At 36.6% G+C, this 22,921-nt stretch overlaps 1 protein-coding gene across 4 annotated transcripts in view; it reads left to right on the top strand.

Moving 5' to 3' along the window:
• The window catches only part of CENPE (centromere protein E), an 82,702-nt gene that overhangs the window by 21,991 nt on the left and 37,790 nt on the right, over positions 1-22,921 (top strand). For 2 of the 4 annotated variants that reach the window (XM_073892067.1, XM_025873656.2), the window contains exons 17-26: positions 2,023-2,097; positions 2,327-2,446; positions 4,102-4,224; positions 4,308-4,473; positions 4,860-5,014; positions 6,562-6,876; positions 6,988-7,257; positions 7,415-7,573; positions 19,135-19,335; positions 20,956-21,114. In XM_073892067.1, coding sequence (XP_073748168.1) covers positions 2,023-2,097; positions 2,327-2,446; positions 4,102-4,224; positions 4,308-4,473; positions 4,860-5,014; positions 6,562-6,876; positions 6,988-7,257; positions 7,415-7,573; positions 19,135-19,335; positions 20,956-21,114 — 1,743 coding nt within the window. The remainder of the gene's footprint in view (positions 1-2,022; positions 2,098-2,326; positions 2,447-4,101; positions 4,225-4,307; positions 4,474-4,859; positions 5,015-6,561; positions 6,877-6,987; positions 7,258-7,414; positions 7,574-19,134; positions 19,336-20,955; positions 21,115-22,921) is intronic. The other 2 variants (XM_073892066.1, XM_073892068.1) reach the window with 1 other exon arrangement.

Here is a 22,921-nt window from a genome sequence, read left to right as displayed (position 1 = left end):
TCTGTAATTTTTTTTATGTAGCAGCCAATTAACTTTTGATTATATCATATACTTTCTCTTTATACTCAGCATCTTAGATAATACCTCATTAGGAAGTCACAGTCCAAGCTTTACAAAAGTTCATCTTTCTCCATTAATTAGAATTAATACTTAAAGTGCTATTTCAAATGAGAAGTGAGATAATTTTTCTTTCTAAATGTTTCTTTTCTAAAATAAAGATTAATTTTTTAGTTCTTCCTTATTTTCTTGTATTGTGTTATATTAATCACCATACATTACATCATTAGTTTTTGATGTAGTGTTCCATGATTCATTGTTTGCATATAACACCCAGTGCTCCATGCAGTACGTGACCTCTTTAATACCCATCACCAGGCCAACCCATCCCCCCACCCCTCTCCCCTCTAGAACCCTCAGTTTGTTTCTCAGAGTCCATAGTCTCTCATGATCATCTCCCTCTCCAAATTCCCCCCCTTCATTTTTTATTGGTAAATGTGATTTTGTTGCACAAAATTTTTCTAAAAGAAAGAGAAGATAAAAGATGGAGCCAATTTAAATTATAGCCAACACAAATGTCTAAAATTTTGCTGAACAGTTGATAGCCACTAACCACATGTGATGATTGAGTACTTGAAGTGTGGCCAGTTTGAACTGACTTAAGTATGAAAAAAAATGTAAACTATTTACTTTTTTATATTGATTACATGAACAAGTGATAATATTTTGGATATATTAGGTTCAAATATATTTTTAAAATTAGTTCTGTTTTTTTAATGCAGCCAGTAGGAAATTTTCAATACTAATTTGGCTCACATAATATTTCTGGAAGATGCTGACCTGAAATAGGAATGTCAACACTAGTTTGAATCTAAACTAGTTAGGGCTGAATTAAACATTCAGAAAATATTACTTAAACCAGACACTATTTTCGTAAATCCCTTACATTTCTACTAGAATTTGCCTTTACTTTTTTCTTCTTTTTTAATCTAATTTTATTTAAATTCAATTAATTAACATATAGTGTATCATTAATTTCAGAGGTAGATTTCAGTTATTCATCAGTTGCATATAACACCCAGTGCTCATTACATCACATGCCCTCCTTAATGCCCATCACCCAGTTACCCCATCCCCCCACCCACCTTGCCTTTACTTTTTAAGGACTCGTCGAATTATGAAGATTTCATAATTCTAAGAGAAAGTATGTTTATCTCTGGTAAGTTGTCATTTACGTGTTTTGACACAAAAGTATGTAGTACTCAAATATTTAATGCTCCAGGTATTTGATGGAAAGGAAACTTTAATAGAAACACATATATTTTTAAGTATTCTTTATACTTTTAGACAGTTAAAAAATATAAAACAATAACATCATCTTTCCAATATTTTCCATAGAATGAATCAAGGTAATAATTGATAATCCTATACATATCTCTGTAGCTTTAGTGAACAGTGATATTATTGTAAAGGCACCACATGAAACTACCCTAATCCAGACCTAAATTCTAAAACACTAATCCTTAAAAAGTATGCCAGTGTAAAGCTAAATGGCTAATTTATGGGAAGAAACCAAAATATCTTGTAGAGTAAATAACATTTCTGCACTGAACCTCCCCAAAACAAAAATCTATTAAAAGTGTTTTTTAAAGTTTGATTACCAGTTTATATCTTCCAAGGGATGCATACTAATTTGCTTTTGACATTATTATAGCATTATTAACAGGTGACATAACCGTTACTTGGGTCATGCTGAGGTTTTTTTCTTGTTTGCTTGTTTTGTGGGGTTTGAGGATTTTTTGTTTGACTTACTGGGTTTCTGTTTGTTTTATATCTTCAAATGATGAGGTGCTCTGTAACAGTAGCTTGAACAATTGATCTCTTAATCCCTTCTTACTGTTTTGGTGATTCTGAAGCAGTGAATAAATGCTATCTTTTGGGGGGTTTTCCTTCTTTCTTTTTTTTTTTTTTTTTTGCTTTATTAACTATTGGTTTGCTCTGTTGCCTGTTCACATGCTCTTACAGATGCAACTAATTCATGAAATTTCCAACTTAAAGAATTTAGTTAAGCATGCAGAAGTGTATAATCAAGATCTTGAGGTGAGCATTTATGTTGGTATTTCTATTATAAGGAACTAGAACTATAAAATGTACATTATACGCAATTGAACATGATTTCAGAAAATAGAAGAAACGTTTTGTTTTTTAAATATCAACTTTTTAAATTTTACTAATGATTTAAACTATTAAATGTAAGTTCTTTTTTATCCCCTAAAATTTAAATACAAGAAAATACGTTTCACTTTTTTCTGTTTCATACTTCTTATAGAATGAGCTAAGCTCAAAAGTAGAGCTGCTTAGAGAAAAGGAAGACCAGGTTAAGAAGCTACAGAAATACATAGACTCTCAGAAGTCAGAAGATATGAAAATGGACTTGTCATACTCATCGGTAAAAATCAGGTTTATTTTGTTGTTTAATCATGTAGGCATTTATAGTATACCATCATCATTATTATCAATATTGAGCTTACATTGAGCCTACTGTGTGCCAGGCATTGTTGCAGTTGTTTTACATATACTATTTTATTTAATCTTGTCTGACTCTATAAAAGAGGGACTGTTAATATCATTGCCATTTTACAGATGAAGAATCATTCATAGAGAGTTGAGGATATCGTTCTTTGAGTGAATATAAGTAAGGATGAGCTTCCATTAAAAATTAGTAATTCAAAATTTATTTCTTTTTTCAATTATTTTATGCAAATGCATGCAGAAGTATGTAGTCAGTATCTCTAGGTGAGCACTTATGTTGGTATTGATAAGTAACTGAAACTATACATATCACATGCGATTGAGCATGATTTTATAAATTTCATTAATATTAATGAATTCTCATTATAATTTAAATAACTATTTTAACAGTTTGGTATTTTTCAGAAACTGTAGCTCTAGATGATTTTAGTTGGTATAAGATACGGTATTAAGGGACTCCTGGGTGGCTCAGTCAGTTAAACGTCGACCTTCAGCTCAGGTCATGATCCTGGCATCCCAGGATCAATCCCGGGATCAGGCTCCCTGCTCAGCGGGAAGTCTGCTTCTCCCTCTGCCTCTACCCTGCCCCCCTGCTCATGCTCTCTCTTGCATGCTCTCTCTCTCAAATAAATAAATAAAATCTTAAAAAAAAAGATATGGCATTAAATAACATTGAATTTCATGATGAAATTGTTAATTTTTGCTGCTTGCTTTCTGTTCTATTTGCCTTCAGTCCTCCTGATTACCTCAAGAAAGTATCAGTTTGATTCTAGTTTTTAACTCTTTTTAAGAAGGCAGCAGTTTCAAGCTGAAATTTTGGTTTTTCTTCTTTTGTTTTCATTTAAGTTTTTCAGAGTACTTTTTATTACCTTCTATCAGGACTCTTCTGTTACCTGACAAATGATCCTTTGTAAAAGTAATCTTACTATTCTAAGGCCCTGGGAAGAAAGGCACTTTCATATAATCCAGGAGTTGTCTGTTGATAGAGTCGCAAGCAGAATTGCCCACTTTTTAAAAATTGCTATTTCTTTCCCTTTATTCATCCAATTCATTCATTCATTTGTGCATTAATATTCTGCCAAGGATATATGTGGTTGAATTTATGTAAGCTAAAGTTAAAATGCCATTTCTCTCTAAAAATGAGACTGAGATCTTTTCATGTATATATCAGTCATTTGCATTTTCCCTTCTGTGAGTTACCTGTTCATCTTTTCTCTGTTTCTCTATTGGGTTTTTTGTCTTTTTCTTTGAAATTTGTGATTTCATACCCTTAATTTTAATTATGAACTACTCACCTGCCGTTTTTAGATGGCAGGTCATTTTAAGTCATTTTAGAATGACTTAAAAATACATAGGAAATTTTAACAAGCTAGCTGAACAACAATTGTGTTAACCTTTTTTAAACAATAACAGATTTCTTCAGTCTATACAATGCTTCTATAATTTGGAAAAATATAGCCAGAGTTTTTAAAATATTTTTATTGTGGAAATATTATTTCTTTTCATCTTTTCCTATTAAATACACATTTGAAATTAGCATATTTCACCAAGTTCTTTTTGTCCTGTGTATAGGAAAGCACTGAAAACATAAAACAAATGAAACAGACTCTGCTTGATGCTGAAACTGTAGCCCTTGATGCCAAGAAAGAATCAGCCTTTCTTAGAAGTGAAAATCTGGAGCTGAAAGAGAAAATGGTAACTGTTTCCTGTAATATTTATAATAAAATAGTTGCTACAATCACTACATTTCTGTGAATTTGCAATGTTTCTCTCAACAGAAAGAACTTACAAATACATACAAGGAAATGGAAAATGATATTCAGTTATATCAATGCCAACTGGAGGCAAAAAAGAAAATGCAAGTGGATCTGGAGAAAGAATTGCAATCTTCTTTTAATGAAATAACAAAACTCACCTCCCTTATAGATGGCAAAGTTCCAAAAGGTATTTCATAATTTCACTTAATTCTTTGCAGATCTGACTGTCTAGAAACCTACCTGAAGGATTTTGCGACTATATTCCAATGGGTAGAAATCTATTATCCTCTGATATGATTGTTTTAATAGCTTAATAATGAGTTTCGATAGAGATCAGTATTTATAACTGCTTCCATGGAATTCCAATTAATAAGGATTTAGGAATTATTTTTCAAATAAATTGGACCTGATTTTCAAAAAGTGGTTGAAGAACTATTAATGGTTAGATTACCTGTTAACCAACATTGACTCTTTAATAAATTTTATATAGTCTGATTAAATAATCTAACTTTGCATATTATTTAGATTATCCCAATAACTGTGGGCTGTTTTAATTTACCCAAAATATCCTAGATTTGCTCTGTAATTTGGAACTGGAAAGAAAGGTTACTGACCTCCAGAAAGAACTGAATAAAGAAGTTGAAGAAAATGAAGCTTTGCATAAAGAAGTTAATTTGCTCTCAGCATTGAAATCTTTACCCTCAGAAGTAGAAATGCTGAGGAAAGAGGTAAACACATTTTAAAGCAAATAATTCTTATTTTGAAATAAAAACCTTGGTAATAGCACTTTAAATGTCTTGCTGTAGTTTATCTTAAAGTAGCAGTCAAGAGAGTGTAAACATATGACTCAACTTGTTAGGAATAGAAATGAATGTAGTTCCTCCCCCAATTTTCTTATTACCAGAAAACACACTTTCAAAGCCTATTTAACAGTATACTTAGTAACTTGATCCATGTAACAACCAATTCTGTAGTCCTCAAATGTTTCACTTAAACAGAGTTTTGGGGGCGCCTGGGTGGCTCAGTTGGTTGAGCATCTGACTCTTGTTTTCGGCTCGGGTCGTGATCTCGGGGTTGTGGGATCCAGCCCTGCAGTGGCTCTGGGCTCATTACAGAGTCTGCTTGCCCCTCTCCCTCTGCTTCTTATCCCCATGCTCTCTATCTCTCTGAAATAAATTTTTAAAAAAAACCATTTAAACAGAGTTCTATGGGGGCATCTGACTGCTCAGTCAGTAGAGAGTGTGGACTCTTGATCTCAGGGTTGTAAGTTCAAGCCCCACATTGGGTGGAGAGATTACTTAAAAATAAAATCTTTAAATAGAGTTCTATGGCCCATCCTTTTTTTAACTTTTTTGTTTTTGGTACTAGTTCCATCACTACGTTGAACACAAAAACATGAGATGTAAGGGAGGGGACTGATAAAGTTTAAGGGTCAGTGTAAATCTTGCAGGCCAGTGAACAAACCTGTGAACCATCAGCCAGCTTTTCCTTCCTCTCTACTTTTCTAAAAGAAAACTGACAAGTGTTTGAAGACCCAAGTGGCAGACATCATGCTAAAGAACTCTAGCAACATTATTTAGTCATCCTAAAAACTCTTTAAAGTAGGTGCTGTTTTTTAGCTCAACAAATAGTTATGAAGCCAGTAGCTGAGCTCCACAGATGTGCCTGCTGTCCTAAGTCCATGAATGAAACAACCCTGCTGTATTAGCCCCGTCCTTAGTCTCTGCTGTAAGTCCGCCTCTCTTCTTCCCACCATTGCTACCTTACCTTTCACAGTTATTTTACTGTTTATTAGCTGGATAGGGTTGATTTAAATAATAATTCAAATAAAACTTAACTATTTAAATTATTCAGGGATGATATTTTTAGAATTTGGAGCTACATTTAAAGGCTTTAGGAGAAAAATGTCAAATTCTAAGACAAAACATAAAATGACACACGAAGAGGCTAGAAAATACTTTAGAATGATAGATAAGGAGATAAAGGCACATCCTGAAATGAAGTGTTTCTACTGAGTACCCTTCTCCATGCAATCCTTGCTAGAACCCAAAGAGCATAGAAAATGAAACTGAAGGTAAAGTTAAACAGGATAATACATTGTTAAAGGATGGTGACAATAAAAATGTTGCCTTTTCTCGGTCAAATTTTTGCACAATTTCAATGTCTTCCCCCTCCCCCACCTTACCCCCCACCCCGAAGAAACTTTTTTTTTCCTGAAGCCTGCTTCAGTAGACCATACATTGCTAACATAGCTAATTTTATTTCGTTTCCATAGATGCATGATAAATCTGAAGAGCTCTGTATAATAACATCAGAAAGAGACAATTTGTTTTCTGAAGTAGTTCAAAAGGAAAGTAGAATTCAAGATTTACTTGAAGAAATTGGGAAAACTAAAAATGACCTAGCAACTACCCAGTTGAATTACAAAAGCACTGATCAAGAATTCCAAGATTTTAAAAATCATCATATTGAATTTGAGCAAAAGTATAAGATGGTCCTTGAGGAGAATGCAAGAATGAATCAGGAAATAGGGAATCTCTCTAAACAAGCTCAAAAACTTGGTTTAAGTTTGGATGCTGTGAACACAGAGGTTGGTACAAGACACCCTCTGGGGAGTGATCTTTAACTTTCTGGGGTTTGGCTTCCATTTATATACCATAGAATGCTCTGCTTTTCACATTTACTTTTTCTTATTTTAAAGCTTTCTCCCAAATCTGAAGAAGTTCAGAAGACAACTAAGAGTCAAAACAGGTTAAATGAAGTGGAAGAGCTGAAGGAACAATTAGAAAGTAGAGATTCGAGGCTGCAAACTATGGAAAAGGAAAAAACACTGATTGCTGAGCAACTTCAACAAACTTTACTAGAAGTAAGAACCTTAACCCAAGAAAACGAAGACCTAAAACAACTCCAGGAGAGCCTGCAGATTGAGAGGGACCAACTCAAAAGTGACATTCAGGATACTGTAAACATGGTAAGGCTTTTACTGAGTAAACTCTGAAAATTCAGAGCCTCTTTACAAACAGGACAGGAGCCATCACTTATAATTCATGATCCGGTAGCCACTACAAAATTACTTCCACTGTTATACATTATTCTAATGGACATTGTTTTCCATTTCTCTGACAAAGAATATAGACACCCAAGAACAATTAAGAAATGCTCTTGAGTCTTTAAAACAACACCAAGAAACAATTAACACACTAAAAACGAAAATTTCTGAGGAAACTTCCAGGAATTGGCATACAGAGGAAAACCTAGGAGAAACTAAGGATGAATTCCAGGAAAAGGTAAATGGTGTTTCCATTCAAAGTTTTTATATGTGTAGATGAGCTTTCTCTTTTACCTCAAGCAGTTAAGTACATAATGATAATCTCAATCTTGTTTATTATTCACAGTGCTAATAACTAACAATAATTTACAAGCATAACCCTGATGTCTTTGAAATAACTTCAGATATAACTGCTTACAATCAATTTGGGAAAAAAAGGCAAAAATTAGTTCAAACTTTAAGCTGATATTTTGAGGCCTAATGTATTTGAAATGTCCTTACAAACCCCTCTGAAGGGGTGCCTGGATGGCTCAGTTGGTTAAGCAGTCGCTTAACCTTCAGCTCAGATCATAATCCCAGGGTCCTGGGATTGAGCCTCACATCGAGCTCCCTGCTTGGCCGGAAACCTGCTTCTCCCTCTCCCACTCCCCCTGCTTGTGTTCCCTCTCTCGCTGTCTCTCTCTCTCTGTCAAATAAATAAATAAAATCTTTTTTTAAAAATTTAAAAAAATAATAAAAACCCCTCTGAATTCTAAGAATATAAGAAAGTTTGCTTATTATTAACTGTCTAAAATATTTGTTTTATGTCAGATTTTATATATTAAACTTGCTTAGAGATCCCTGTAAAATCAATGTGTATATTTTATTAATGCCTGTTCCTAGGGCTTATGCTATAATTTTTACTATTAGGTGCTTAAATCTCACCTTAATTTGTTCTAAGTAGTATGGTTCATTTTGTTCTGAGACCTTAGGAGAATAAGGTCTTAACTGGTTATTCAATTATATACAACAAACACTAGGAGATGCTAATGATGATTTTTTGTTTGTTTGTTTGTTTGTTTTAAGAGAGATGTGTTAGTCCACTAGGGTTTCCATCACAAAATATCACAGACTGCTGGCTAAAACAACAGAAATTTACTTTCTCCTGGTTGTGGAGGCTAGAAGTCCAAGATTAAGGTGCTAGAAAATTTAGTTTCTGTTAAGTCTTCTTTTCCCTGCATGCCAATGGAACCTTCCTTCTGTATCCCTCACAGGGCCTTTCTCCTATGCTCAAGCTGAGAAAGAGCACTGGGTTTCTTCCTCTACTTAAAAGGACACCAATCTGGGGCACCTGGGTGGCTCAGTCAACTGGGTGACCAATTCTTGATTTCAGGACAGGTCTTGATCTCAGGGTTGTGAGTTTGAGCCCCACGTCTGGCTCTGCGCTGGGCATCGAGCCTAATGAATGAATGAATGGATACCAGTCCTATGGGATTAGGGTCCTAGTTTTATGACCTCATTTAACTTTAATTACCCTCCTTAAAGGCTTTCTCTTCACATACACAGTCACATGGGGGTTAGGGCTTCAAAATGAATATTGGGAGGACAAAATTCGGTCTGTAACTGGTGATTGCCTATAATTTTATACAATGGATTCATTTACTATATACATTTCTACTTTTCAAAAATGCCTTTGATATATATTATCAACAGGATTTTTATACTGTCTTTCAGTTTTATGCACTTAATACTATTGATTCCAGAACATTTGCTACTAGAAATTTAAAACATTCATCAGTGGGAGACTGGTGAAATAATCTTTCACACATCCATAGCTTGGCATAGTATATGTATATATAATATGTACGTATGTATATAGATAATGCAACTGGGTTTTATGTGGTCATAAAATTTTTTAAAACTGCATATTATATGCAAACAGAAAAATCATCAGGATTTACATATTATTAAATAAAAACAAATACTGCTTAAGAATAATTCAGTAACCTCCAACTTATATAAATAAATCTCTATATAGATTTATATGCTATTTATATAATGAGTTTTCCCCCATTTACCCTGGGGTACAGTATTCTTGCCTTGGAAAAGCTTTCCCTCTCTCTCCCTATGCTTCAGTACTTCTCTCCTAGAAAAGCATTTTCACTTGTTTTCTATCTTGTGTTCTCAGCTTATATGTAGTTTGGATCAAATGAGCCAAAGGCATTTGACCTTGATTTGAAATTTATAACTTTCACTTTCATTAGGGGAAGGTTTTTTTGAAAAGATTTTTGAAAATAAGATGCAACAATACTTAGCTGCTTTTAAACAAATGCAAAAATGCAATTATAGGGCCCCATGAAAAGGGGCAATAGCAGAGAAGTGAGGGAAAAAGAGAGTTCTATTCACTGGGACCAGCTGGTGTGTGGTATTAAGTTTATGCTAGAATCATCTATGTTGATAAAAAAAGGTCCAAATGGGGCTTTTCTGTTTCTTGGGGTGTCTCAAATCTGGGATGGAAGGCTAGGATCAGCTTAGTCTTCTGTTACCATGTTCATAATGGAATCCCGCATGGACCCCTCAGTTCATCTGGACCCCAAGGGGCTGCATTAGGTTTCTCATGAATCCCCTTAGAGTGCACACTTTATTTTTTTTATTAGGTTAATCACTATACATTACATCATTAGTTTTTGCTGTAGTGTTCCATGAGTCATTGTTTGCGTATAACACCCAGTGCTCCATGCAGAATGTGCCCTCTTTAATACCCATCACCAGGCTAACCCCTTCCTCCCCTCCCCTCTAGAACCCTCAGTTTGTTTCTCAGAATCCAGAGTCTCTCAGGGTTCGTCACCCCCTCCGATTCCCCCCCTCATTCTTCCCCTCCTGCTATCTTCTTCTTTTTATTTATTTTTAACATATAATGTATTATTTGTTTCAGAGGTACAGGTCTGTGATTCAACAGTCTTACACAATTCACAGCGCTCACCATAGCACATAGCCTCCCCAGTGTCTATCACCCAGCTACCCCATCCCTCCCCCCCCCACCACAGCAACCCTCAGTTTGTTTCCTGAGATTAAGAATTCCTCATATCAGTGAGGTCATATGATACATGTCTTTCTCTGATTGACTTATTTCATTCAACATAATAACCTCTGGTTCTATCCACGTCGTTGCAAATGGCAAGATTTCATTCCTTTTGATGGCTGCATAATATTCCAGTGTGTGTGTGTGTGTGTGTGTGTGTGTGTGTGTGTGTGTGTGTGTGTGTGTGTGTATTACCACATCTTCTTTATCCATTCCTCTGTTGTGGACATCTTGGCTCTGTCCACAGTTTGGCTAATGTGGACATTGCTGCTATAAACATTGGGGTGCATGTACCCCTTCGGATCCCTACATTTGTATCTTTGGGGTAAATATCCAGTAGTGCAATTGCTGGGTCGTAGGGCAGCTCTATTTTCAACTTTTTGAGGAACCTCCATACTATTTTCCAGAGTGGCTGCACCAGCTTGCATTCCCACCAACAGTGTAGGAGGGTTCCCCTTTCTCCACATTCCTGCCAACATCTGTCGTTTCCTGACTTGTTAATTTTAGCCATTCAGACTGGTGTGAGGTCGTATCTCATTGAGGTTTTGATTTGGATTTCCCTGATGCCTAGTGATGTTGAGCACTTTTTCACGTGTCTGTTGGCCATCTGGATGTCTTCTTTGCAGAAATGTCTGTTCATGTCTTCCGCCCATTTCTTGATTGGATCATTTGTTCTTTGGGTGTTGAGTTTGATAAGTTCTTTATAGATTTTGAATACTAGCCCTTTATCTGATATGTCATTTGCAAATATCTTCTCCCATTCTGTCAGTTGTCTTTTGGTTTTGTGGACTGTTTCTTTTGCTGTGCAAAAGCCTTTTATCTTGATGAAGTCCCAATAGTTCATTTTTGCCGTTGCTTCCCTTGCCTTTGGCGATGTTTCTAGGAAGAAGTTGCTGTGGCTGAGGTCGAAGAGGTTGCTGCCTGTGTTCTCCTTTAGGATTTTGATGGACTCCGGTCTCACATTGAGGTCTTTCATCCATTTTGAGGGTATTTTGTGTGTGGTGTATGGAAATGGTCCAGTTTCATTCTTCTGCATGTGGCTGTCCAATTTTCCCAACACCATTTGTTGAAGAGAGTGTCTTTTTTCCACTGGACATTCTTTCCTGCTTTGTCAAAGATTAGTTGACCATAGAGTTGAGGGTCCATTTCTGGGCTCTCTATTCTGTTCCATTGATCTATGTGTCTGTTTTTGTGCCAGTACCATACTGTCTTGATGATGACAGCTTTGTAATAGAGCTTGAAGTCTGGAATTGTGAGGCCACCAGCTTTGCTTTTCTTTTTCAATATTCCTCTGGCTATTCGGGGTCTTTTCTGGTTCCAAACAAATTTTAGGATTATTTGTTCCATTTCTTTGAAAAAAGTAGATGGTATTTTGATAGGGATTGCATTGAATGTATAGATTGCTCTAGGTAGCATTGACATTTTCACAATATTTGTTCTCCAACTCATGAGCATGGAGTGTTTTTCCATTTCTTTGTGTGTTCCTCAATTTCTTTCATGAGTATTTTATAGTTTTCTGAGGACAGATTCTTTGCCTCTTTGGTTAGATTTATTCCTAGGTATCTTATGGTTTTGGGTGCAATTGTAAATGGGCTCGACTCCTTAATTTCTCTTTCTTCTGTCTTGCTGTTGGTGTATAGGAAGGCCATTGATTTTATATCCTGCCACTTTATACTGAATTCCTGTATGAGTTCTAGCAGTTTTAGGGTGGAGTCTTTTGGGCTTTCCACATAAAGTATCATATCATCTACAGAGAGTGAGAGTTTGACTTCTTTGCCGATTCAGATGCCTTTTATTTCTTTTTGTTGTCTGATTGCTGTGGCTAGGACTTCTAATACTATGTTGAATAGCAGGGTGATAGTGGACATCCCTGCCGTGTTCCTGACCTTAGTGGGAAAACTGTTTTTCCGCTTTGAGAATGATATTCGCTGTGGGTTTTTCATAGATGGCTTTTATGAGATTGAGGTATGTACCCTCTATCCCTATAGTCTGAAGAGTTTTGATCAAGAAAGGATGCTGCACTTTGTCAAATGCTTTTTCTGCATCTATTGAGAGGATCATATGGTTCTTGTTCTTTCTTTTATTAATGTATTGTATCATAATGATTGATTTGTGGACGTTGAACCAACCTTGCAGCCAAAGGATAAATTGCACTTGGTTGTGGTGAATCATCCTTTTAATGTACTATTGGATCCTATTGGCTAGTATTTTGGTGAGAATTTTTGCATCCATGTTCATCAAGGATATTGGTCTGTAATTATCCTTTTTGATGGGGTCTTTGTCTGGTTTAGGGATCAAGGTAATGGTGGCCTCATAAAACAAGTTGGGAAGTTTTCCTTCCATTTCTATTTTTGGAACAGTTTCAGAAGAATAGGTATTAATTCTTCTTTAAATGTTTGGTAGAATTCCCCTGGGAAGCCATCTGGTCCTGGGCTTTTGTTTGTTGGGAGATTTTTGATGACTGCTTCAATTTCCTTAGTGGTTATTGGTCTGTTCAGGTCTTCTATTTCTTCCTGGTTCAGTTTTGGTAGTTGATACATCTCTACGAATGCATCCATTTCTTCCAGATTATCTAATTTGCTCGCATAGAGTTGCTCATAATATGTTCTTATAATTCTTTGTATTTCTTTGGTAAGTTGGTTGTAATCTCCTCTTTCATTCATGATTTTATTTATTTGGGTCATTTCTCTTTTCTTATTGATAAGTCTGGCCAGGGGTTTATCATTCTTGTTAATTCTTTCAAAGAACCAGCTTCTAGTTTTGTTGATCTGTTCTGTTCTTTTGGTTTCTATTTCATTGATTTCTGCTCTGATCTTTATTATTTCTCTTCTCCTGCTGGGTTTAGGCTTTATTTGCTGTTCTTTCTCCAGCTCCTTTAGGTGTAGGGTTAGGTTGTGTATTTGAGACCTTTCTTGTTTCTTGAGAAAGGCTTGTATTGCTATATACTTTCCTCTTAGGACCGCTTTTGCTTCATCCCAAAGATTTTGAACAGTTATGTTTTCATTTTCATTTGTTTCCGTGAATTTTTTTAATTCTTCTTTAATTTCCTCGTTGACCCATTCATTCTTTAGTAGGATGCTCTTTAGCCTCCATGTATTTGAGCTCTTTCCGACTTTCCTCTTGTGACTGAGTTCTGGTTTCAAAGCATTGTGGTCTGAAAATATTCAGGGTATGATCCCAATCTTTTGGTACCGGTTGAGACCTGATTTGTGACCTAGGATGAGATCTATTCCGGAGAATGTTCCATGGGCACTAGAGAAGAATGTGTATTCCGCTGCTTTGGGATGGAATGTTCTGAATCTGTCTGTGAAGTCCATTTGGTCCAGTGTGTCATTTAAAGTCTTTATTTCCTTGTTGATCTTTTGCTTAGATGATATGTCCATGTCAGTAAAGGGGGCGTTAAAGTCCCCCACTATTATTGTATTGTTTCAATGTGTTTCTTTGCTTTTGTTATTATTTGGCTTATATAAGTGGCTGCTCCCATGTTAGGGGCATAGATATTTACAACTGTTAGATCTTCTTGTTGGATAGACCCTTTAAGTAGGATATAGTGTCCTTCCTCATCTCTTATTACAGTCTTTGGTTAAAATCTAATTTGTCTGATATAAGGATTGCCACCCCAGCTTTCTTTTGATGTCCATTAGCATGGTAAATGGTTTTTCACCCCCTCACTTTCAATCTGGGGGTGTCTTTGGGTCTAAAATGAGTCTCTTGCAGACAGCATATCGATGGGTCTTATTTTTTTATCCAATCTGATAGCCTCTGTCATTTTTTTTTAAAGATTTTATTTATTTATTTATTTGCTAGAGAGAGAGAGCATAGGCGAGAGAGAGTGAGCGAGAGCACAAGCAGGGGGAGCTGCAGGCAGAGGGAGAAGCAGGCTCCCTGCTGAGCCAGGAGCCCGATGCGGGACTCAATCCCAGGACCCTGGGATCATGACCTGAGCTGAAGGCAGCTGCTTAACCGACTGAGCCACGCAGGCATCCCTAGGCTGTGTCTTTTGATTGGGGCATTTAGCCCGTTTACATTCAGGGTAACTATTGAAAGATACGAATTTAGTCCCATTGTAAGGCATGTAAGGTGACTGTTACTGTATATTGTCTGTGTTCCTTTCTGGTCTATTTTACTTTTAGGCACTCTCTTTGTTTAGAGGACCCTTTCATTATTTCTTGTAGGGCTGGTTTCGTGTTTGCAAATTCCTTTAGTTTTTGTTTGTCCTGTAAGCTTTTTATCTCTCCTTCTATTTTTGATGACAGCCTAGCTGGATATAGTAATCTTGGCTGCATATTTTTCTCATTTAGTGCTCTGAATATATCATGACAGTTCTTTCTGGCCTGCCAGGTCTCTGTGGTTAGGTCTGTTGCCAGTCTAATGTTTCTACCATTGTAGGTTGCAGATCTCTTCTCCCAAGCTGCTTTCAGGATTTTCTCTTTGTCTCTGAGACTTGTAAGTTTTACTATTAGATGTTGGGGTGTTGACCTATTTTTATTGATTTTGAGAGGGGTTCTCTGTGCCTCCTGGATTTTGATGCCTGTTTCCTTCCCCAAATTAGGGAAGTTCTCTGCTATAATTTGCTCCAGTATACCTTCTGCCCCTCTCTCTCTTTCTTCTTCTGGGATCCCAAGTATGCTAATGTTGTTTTGTGTTATGGTATCACTTATCTCTTGAATTCTGCCTTCGTGATCTAGTTGTTTATCTCTCTTTTTCTCAGCTTCTTTATTCTCCATCATTTGGTCTTCTGTATCACTAATTCTCTCTTCTTCCTCCTTTATCCTAGCAGTTAGAGCCTCCATTTTTGATTGCACCTCATTAATAGCCTTTTTGATTTCAACTTGGTTAGATTTTACTTCTTTTATTTCTCCAGAAAGGGTTTCTCTAATAACTTCAATGTTTCTTTCAAGCCCAGCTAGTATCTTTAAAATCATCATTCTGTACTCTAGTTCTGACATCTTACTAATGTCCTTATTGATTAGGTCCATGGCATTTGGTACTGCCTCTTGTTCTTTTTGTTGAGGTGATTTTTTCCATCTTGTCATTTTGTCTAGAGGAGAATAGATGAATGAGAAAACAAAATGCTAACAGGATAACAACATCCCCAGAAAATATACACTAAACAAATCAGAAGAGACCTGAAACCTGGGGAAAAGAAAGGGAAAGAAAGAAAAAAGAAAAAGATAAAAACAAACAAAAATGAAACAAAACAAAGAAAACAGAATATGATCAAATATGATCAGGCTCGTGCATAGATCAGTGCCACACACTAGATTTTGGGCGTATTTTGGTCTGTTAGAAGAAAGTGCCTCCCAAAATTTTAAAGAAAGAAAAACTTATATTTGTACAAAAATAAGGGTTAATACGATGAAATGATGGAATACGACTGTAAAGATGAAAATTATAAGAGATTTTATAAAAGGAATTGATAAGAAGTTGGTTGAAAAAAGAAAGAAGAGGATTTAAAAAAAAGGAGAGAATGTGATCAGGCAGGAGACTAGAACAAAGCCATACACTAGAGATTTAGGGAATATTTTGATCTGTTAGAAGAAACTGTATCCCAAAATTTTAAAGAGAGAACAACTTACATATATATACCAAAAATAAGGTTAACTACTATGAAGGGATAGAATATGACTCTAAAAATGAAAAGATTTTTTTTAAAAAAAGGGATTGATAAGATATTGGTTGAAAAAGGGAAAAAGAAAAATTCAAAAAAAAAAAAAGGTGAAAAAAAATTAACTTGAAAGACTAAAGAATCACAGGAAAAAAGCCATGAATTCTATATGCAGTATTTCCCTAGAGCTGGAGTTCTGCCATTCTCATTGATCGGTAAACTTGGTCTTGGCTGGCTGTTCTTGATGATCTTCTGGGGGAGGGGCCTGTAGCTGTGGTTCCCACATGTCTTTGCTCGAGGCGGAATTGCCCCGCCCTTGCTGGGGTTGGGCTATGTAATCTCGGTTTTGCTCTCAGGTGCTTTTGTTCCCTGCAAGCTTTCCGTACAGCTTTGGAGGATGAGAGTGAAGATGGCAGCCTCCCAATCTCTGCCCCAGGGTAGCCGAGAACTTGGGGCCCCACTCCTCAGTGCACCCCCAGAGAAAAGCAGTCAGTCACTCCCGCCTCCCGGGTCTCCGGCCGCACTCCGTGCTCACCCGTCCTGTGACTGCGCGTTCCTATCTCTGGCACCCGACCCTGTGTGGAGTCTCCAAACCCAGCAGATCCCTGTGGTGCGCTCCCGCACCACTCCTCCCCGGGGAGGAAGGGGAGTCTCCCCGAATCTGCCGCTTGTTGGGTCTCTGCTGGAGGAGCAGTGGCCTGACTGTGCCACAGATCACGGTTTATGGCAACCCCGAGCTGAGAGCCCACTCCTCGGCTCCGTCTCTGCATCTGGCTTCCCTGCTCTGATACTTCGGAGATCTGCCACACTCTGGCACCCCCAGCCTTTCTGTGACCACGAGGGTCTGAGACCACACTGTCCCAGCGAGGGTTCCACCCCCCACTTAGTCACTGGAGCGATGTCCCTCAGTGGAGCCAACTTCTAAAATTTCCAATTTTGTGCTCCGCTGCTCTATCACTTGTCAGAAGTGGCGGGTGGAGGCCCCCTCCCCCGCCGTCTATCTTCCCAAATATCGCCTCCGATTCACTTCTGTGCACGTCCTACCTTCCAGAAAGTGGTCATTTTTCTGTTCAGAGAGTTGTTGCTATTCTTTCCTTCAATCTCCTGTTGAGTTCATAGGTGTTCAGAATGGTTTGATCCCTATCCGGCTGAATTCCTGGGACCAGACGAAACCCAGGTCTCCTACTCCTCCGCCATCTTGCTCCTCCCCCTCAGAGTGCCCATTTAAATCCTGCTTGATGTTTCTTTCTCTAGAAATGCAGTTTCTCTAGTGTGTCTCAACACAAATCTTAAACAATGATTAGTAAACTTATCTCATATAAAGGACACAATTCCTTTTCTTTATTTAATAATAAGATATGTTAGATATTGTTCATGGTAGCTGAAATACTTTCTAGACTGGGTTCATTTCTGAAATCTCCCTTGGGTATTCTCACATACTTTGTCTCAGCCTTTTTTGTCTTTGTGTACATTCCTATGTTTAGGAGCACAGATATGAGATTCTGAAGTACAGTATCTGACAAATTAGTCCCAACAACTATCTATTCCTTACCTTAAGTTCTCATGTAGTTAGCCCTGTGTTTTCCATTGTCAGAAACTCATGCATACTGCCAACAGTAAGAGAATAGTTAAAGTATGGTTTATCCAAACCCACTCTAGAGAATTGAGCAACTACTAAAAATTATAAGTTGAAGATTATGTAACAGCATGGGAAAATGCATGTGATCTAAATGGAAAAGAGCAAAACTGAATTCTGTATATATTAATCATAATTACTGTGTTCAAGAAAAATTTTTTCAAGAACAGACTCTGAAAGGAAATATTCTAGAATTGTAGTGGGTTGTGTGAAGCTGGTGACATTGGATGATTTTTTCTCTCTTTATTTTTCAATTTTTTCCAATGTAATTGTAGATTATTATTAAAACTTTTTTAAAGCTTTTATTTATTTATTTGAGAGAGAGAGCAGGGGGAGGGGCAGAGGGAGAGGAAAAGAGAATCTCAAGCAGACTCCCCACTGAACACAGTGCCTGACACAGAGCTACATCTCACAACCCTGAGACCATAACCCAAGCCGAAATCAAGAGTCAGATGCTTAACTCACTAAGCCACCCAGGTACCCCTATTATTAAAACTTTTTTAAAACATATATAGCCGCTATGGAGCTGTATTTCCTGGATGTGTATGGTTACATAGTGATACCCTAATTTCATACCAGTGATTGTAATGTTAGTCTTTGTCTCACTTTCTCAAGGAGTACACGTGTTAGGGTACCTTTGCTTAACACTTGTCTATGGATAAATGAATTTATATAACATGCTTTTCTTAAGCAGTATATAAAAAGTATATATTTTTAAAAGGTGGATTATACTACTATAATATGAAATCTGTTTTTATCAAAGTTATTTTGCCCTCTCCTATGATAAAACTCCAACCTTTTGTGAATATGACTGCTTCTGAAAATAATGATTTGTTGGGAGTGGGGGATAGAGAATCATTTCCAGCTTTTGATGGAAAGAAAGTGGTGGAGTTCAAGGTGGCTTATTCTTTCATAAAATTAGGTTGACCCATCATCATACATGAAGATAATTGTTAAATAGCTACAGCTGGCCAGGTAGTTCTTAATCCATGAACAAGAGTATGCTTAAGGGCACAAACTCTGGAGCCAGACCTCTTGGCTTCAAAACCTGAGTGACCTTGGGCAAGTGACCTATCATCCTCTCTCGGATTCAATTTCCTCATCTGTCAAATGGAAGTAATACTAGTACCTATCTCATAAGGTTAGAGTGAAGATTAAATGTGTCAGTATATGAAAATAGTGCCTGGTATGGGGCACCTGGGTGGCTCAGTCATTAAGCGTCTGCCTTCGGCTCAGGTCATGATCCCGGGATCCTGGGATCAAGCCCCGCATCAGGCTCCCTGCTCGGTGGGAAGCCTACTTCTCCCTCTCCCATCCCCCCTGCTTGTGTTTCCCTGTTTCGCTGTGTCTCTCTCTGTCAGATAAATAAATAAAATCTTAAAAAAAAAAAAATAGTGCCTGGTAAATAATAAGTAATAAAAGTTTTGGCAATTTTTATTATTATTAAAATTGTTATTAACTGAGAAATTCTTGTTTAATCTATTTATATTTTAGATGGTTGACACAAATAAACAGAATTTGAAAGCCAAAAATACTCAAGCACTGATTGCGAATGTTGAAGATAATGAGCTAACTGAGCAACAGAGAAAGATATTTTCTTTAATACAGGAGAAAAATAAACTGCAACAAATGTTAGAGAGTATTACATCAGAAAAGGAACAATTACAGACTGACCTAAGGGAAAATATTGAAATGGTAGTATTTAAGCACTGTATACTTAGCTGTATGTTTTTGTCTTGTATGTTCTGGATTTTTACAACAATACTGAGGCATAATTTACATGTGAGAAATGTATCTGATGCAAGTGTATAGTCTGATGACTTTTGACAAATGTTTCTACTTGTGTACCCTCTACCCCAGTCAAGGTGTAGAACATTTGCCTCACCCTACAGAGTTCTCTTGTGCCTTGACCCAGTCAATTCTAATCTCACTCTCTACCCCATATAATCACTGTCCTGACGGTTTTTAAGCATTGGTCACTTTGTCTCTTCTAGAACTCCATACAAATAGAATCATACAGCATGTACTCTTTTGTACCTACTTTTTTACATTCCTTTTTATTGCTGGGTAGTGTTCCATGTATGAATAGGCCACAAGTTGTTTTGCCTTTCTCCTGTTGATGGAAACTTGAGTTCTGTCCAGTGTTTGGCTATTTTGAGTGAAGCTGCTGTAAACATTCTTACACAAAACTTTTTATGAACATTTTTTTAAAAATTTCTCTGAGGTATCTAAATGGAATATCAGGGTCATAGCAAATTACTAGACTGATTTCCAAAGTAGATGTACCATTTTACATTCCCATCAGCAAATTAAGAGAATTCTGATGGCTCCACATCCTCACCAATGCTTCCTATTATTGGTGTTTTCAATTTTAGCCATCCTATTGAGTATGTACCTCATTGTTTTCATTTGCCTTTCCCTAATGATTAAGGATATTGATCATCTTTTCATATGTTTATTGGCCATTGCATATCTTTCTATAAATTATCTGTTCTCTCAGTGATGTGTTGTAGATTTTAGTGTACAGGTCTTGTCCATATTTTGTTAAATTTGTTCCTAAATTTTTTTTATTCTGTTATAATTTTTAAACTTCATTTTTAATTATTTGTTGTTAATGTTTGCCATATTGTCAAATCTACTTTAGTTTTTGTTTCTGTATTTGGGACAATATAATATGTATAGATTGAAATTCACATTTTTAGAAGTTTGCTGTGGATTTCAGGAGAACCTGACCTTTTGTGTAATTTTCCATATTTCTTGGGATTGTCTGGTCAAAAGAACTAAGTTTAAATAAGAATACAGACAAAAGTCATAGTCTGTTCTTGGTCTCATATTTGCAATGTTTTTATGGTCATGATACGTGAGAATGTCACTGTTTAAGCTTATAACTAGGGTTAGCCCAAGTCATGCTAGCAAAGGATGGCTGCCATTTTGAGCTTGCTGTTAACTGGTGCCCTAAATCATAACCATTCTAGCATATGAAAATCCCATAACTGTAGTCTTGTCATCAGTCCATGAAAGCTTAGAAACAGTCTCCTTTGGCTTAAGGGTAGAAAACGGGCAAACCTCTCGAGACAGAATACCAAATCCAGTTCTAATTTTCATGATAGGAATATAAGTGGAGCAATAAAGAAACAGCATAAAAAGCAGATGCTTGGCATCTGTATGATTAAATTAAAGACTTTCTTTTTAAGGTAGTCTTTTCCAATAGAATTTGCCATGATTTCTTCATTTTTAGGCTGAGGTAAATGCTGATTTTTACCTGATTTTATAAATGTAATACTAATTTTAATCTCAACTTTTTTTTAATTCTAGACTATTGAAAACCAAGAAGAATTAAGAATTCTTGGAGATGAACTTAAAAAGCAACAAGAGATCATTATACAAGAAAAGAACCACACCATAAAGAAAGAGGAAGAGCTTTCTAGGACCTATGAGAAATTAGCAGCAGTTGAAGAAAAGCTAAAGGAAAAGGTGAATTTTAAAGTTACCTTCCTAGCCATATTATATTTCCTGACTAAACTTTTTTTTAAATACATTTTGATTGCTATAGAGCTAAGTTCTAGAAATAGCATTATCTCCCAAATGAACACATTTTAATGCTAATTATTTATGTGGACAGTTTCAACTCATACCTATATCTTAACCAACACTCTTTGTGAGGATTATATTACCCTAGTCTTTAGATGAGAGAGAAGGCTTTGATTCATCTAAATTATCGTATCATATATTCATTCATCAGAAACTTATTGGGAGGGGCGCCTGGGTGGCTCAGTCGGTTAAGCGACTGCCTTTGGCTCAGGTCATGATCCTGGAGTCCCGGGATCGAGTCCCACATCGGGCTCCCTGCTCAGCAGGGAGTCTGCTTCTCCCTCTGACCCTCCTCCCTCTCGTGCTCTCTATCTCTCATTCTCTCTCTCTCAAATAAATAAATAAAATCTTAAAAAAAAAAAGAAACTTATTGGGAACTCCCCATAGCCCAAATGCTGTTCTGGGTCTTGAGATCCATTAGTCAGTAACACAAAGATCCTTCCTTTATAAAGATATAGTACTGATTCTTTAAAATGTAAGATTTATGACTGTTACCATCTCTTAGACATTTACAGTTTCCTGACTCATTTATTTTATGGAAGTAAGGTGCTGTTGTAATATTTGTATAAGGGCTAAGACTCTTGTAATAATTGTATTGCCCAAGTAATTCTAAAATGTACCCGCTGAGGTCTTTCTGTTTACTCTAAGGACAGTGCCACATGCATTATAAATAATATATTGTGATTTCCATTGCGCTTCTGTGGAATGTTTTTCTCTTAATATACTCTTAATTCTCCTCCCTTTCACTATAACCTAATTAAATTTACTAAAACCTGATGTCTGTTTCATACTCATCCTAAAGAAGTGAAATTAATAGGCTTATGTAAAAGTTAATGCCTCAGTATTGAGCACTGGGTATTACATAAGATTGATAAATCACTGACCTCTACCTCTGAAACTAATAATACATTATTCATTAATTAATTGAACTGAAAAAAATAAAGAGATAGACTTATACATATTTATGAACTTTAAAAAAAGTTAATGCCTCACTAAAAATAACAACTCAGGAAACAACACATGTTGGCGAGGATGCAGAGAAAGGGGAACCCTCCTACACTGTTGGTGGAAATGCAAATTGGTGCAGCCACTCTGGAAAACAGTATGGAGGTTCCTCAAAAAGTTAAAAATAGAGCTACCATACAACCTGGCAATAAAACTACTGGGTATTGACCCAAAGGATACCAACAGTGATTCGAAGGGGCACATTCACGCCAGTGTTTATAGCAGCAATGTCCACAATAGCCACAATATGGGAAGAGCCCAGATGTCTACCAACAGATGAATGGATAAAGAAGATGTGGTATATACATATTTACAATGAAATATGACTCGGCCATCCAAAAAAATGAAATCTTACCATTTGCAATGATGTGGATGGAGCTAGAAGTTATGCTAAGCAAAACAAGTCAGAGAAAGACAAATACCATATGATTGTACTCATAGGTGCAATTTAAGAAACAAAACAGATGAACATAAGGGAAGGAAAGGAAAAATAAGACGAAAACAGGGAGGAAGGCAAAACATAAGAAATTCTGAACTATAGGAAACAAACTGAAGGTTGCTGGAGGGGAAATTTGGGGAAGGCACTTGAAGTAATGATCACTGGGTGTTATATGCAAGTGATAAATCACTAAATTCTACCTCTGAAACTAATACTACACTATACGTTAATTAAATTGAATTTAAA

The sequence above is a fragment of the Callorhinus ursinus genome, unplaced genomic scaffold (genome assembly GCF_003265705.2).
Source record: "Callorhinus ursinus isolate GAN/ISIS: 27379988/994484 unplaced genomic scaffold, GSC_fseal_2.0 scaffold4, whole genome shotgun sequence".
NCBI lineage: Eukaryota > Metazoa > Chordata > Mammalia > Carnivora > Otariidae > Callorhinus > Callorhinus ursinus.
Note: the sequence above shows the minus strand (reverse complement) of the source record. Positions and strands in the feature narration are given on the sequence as shown.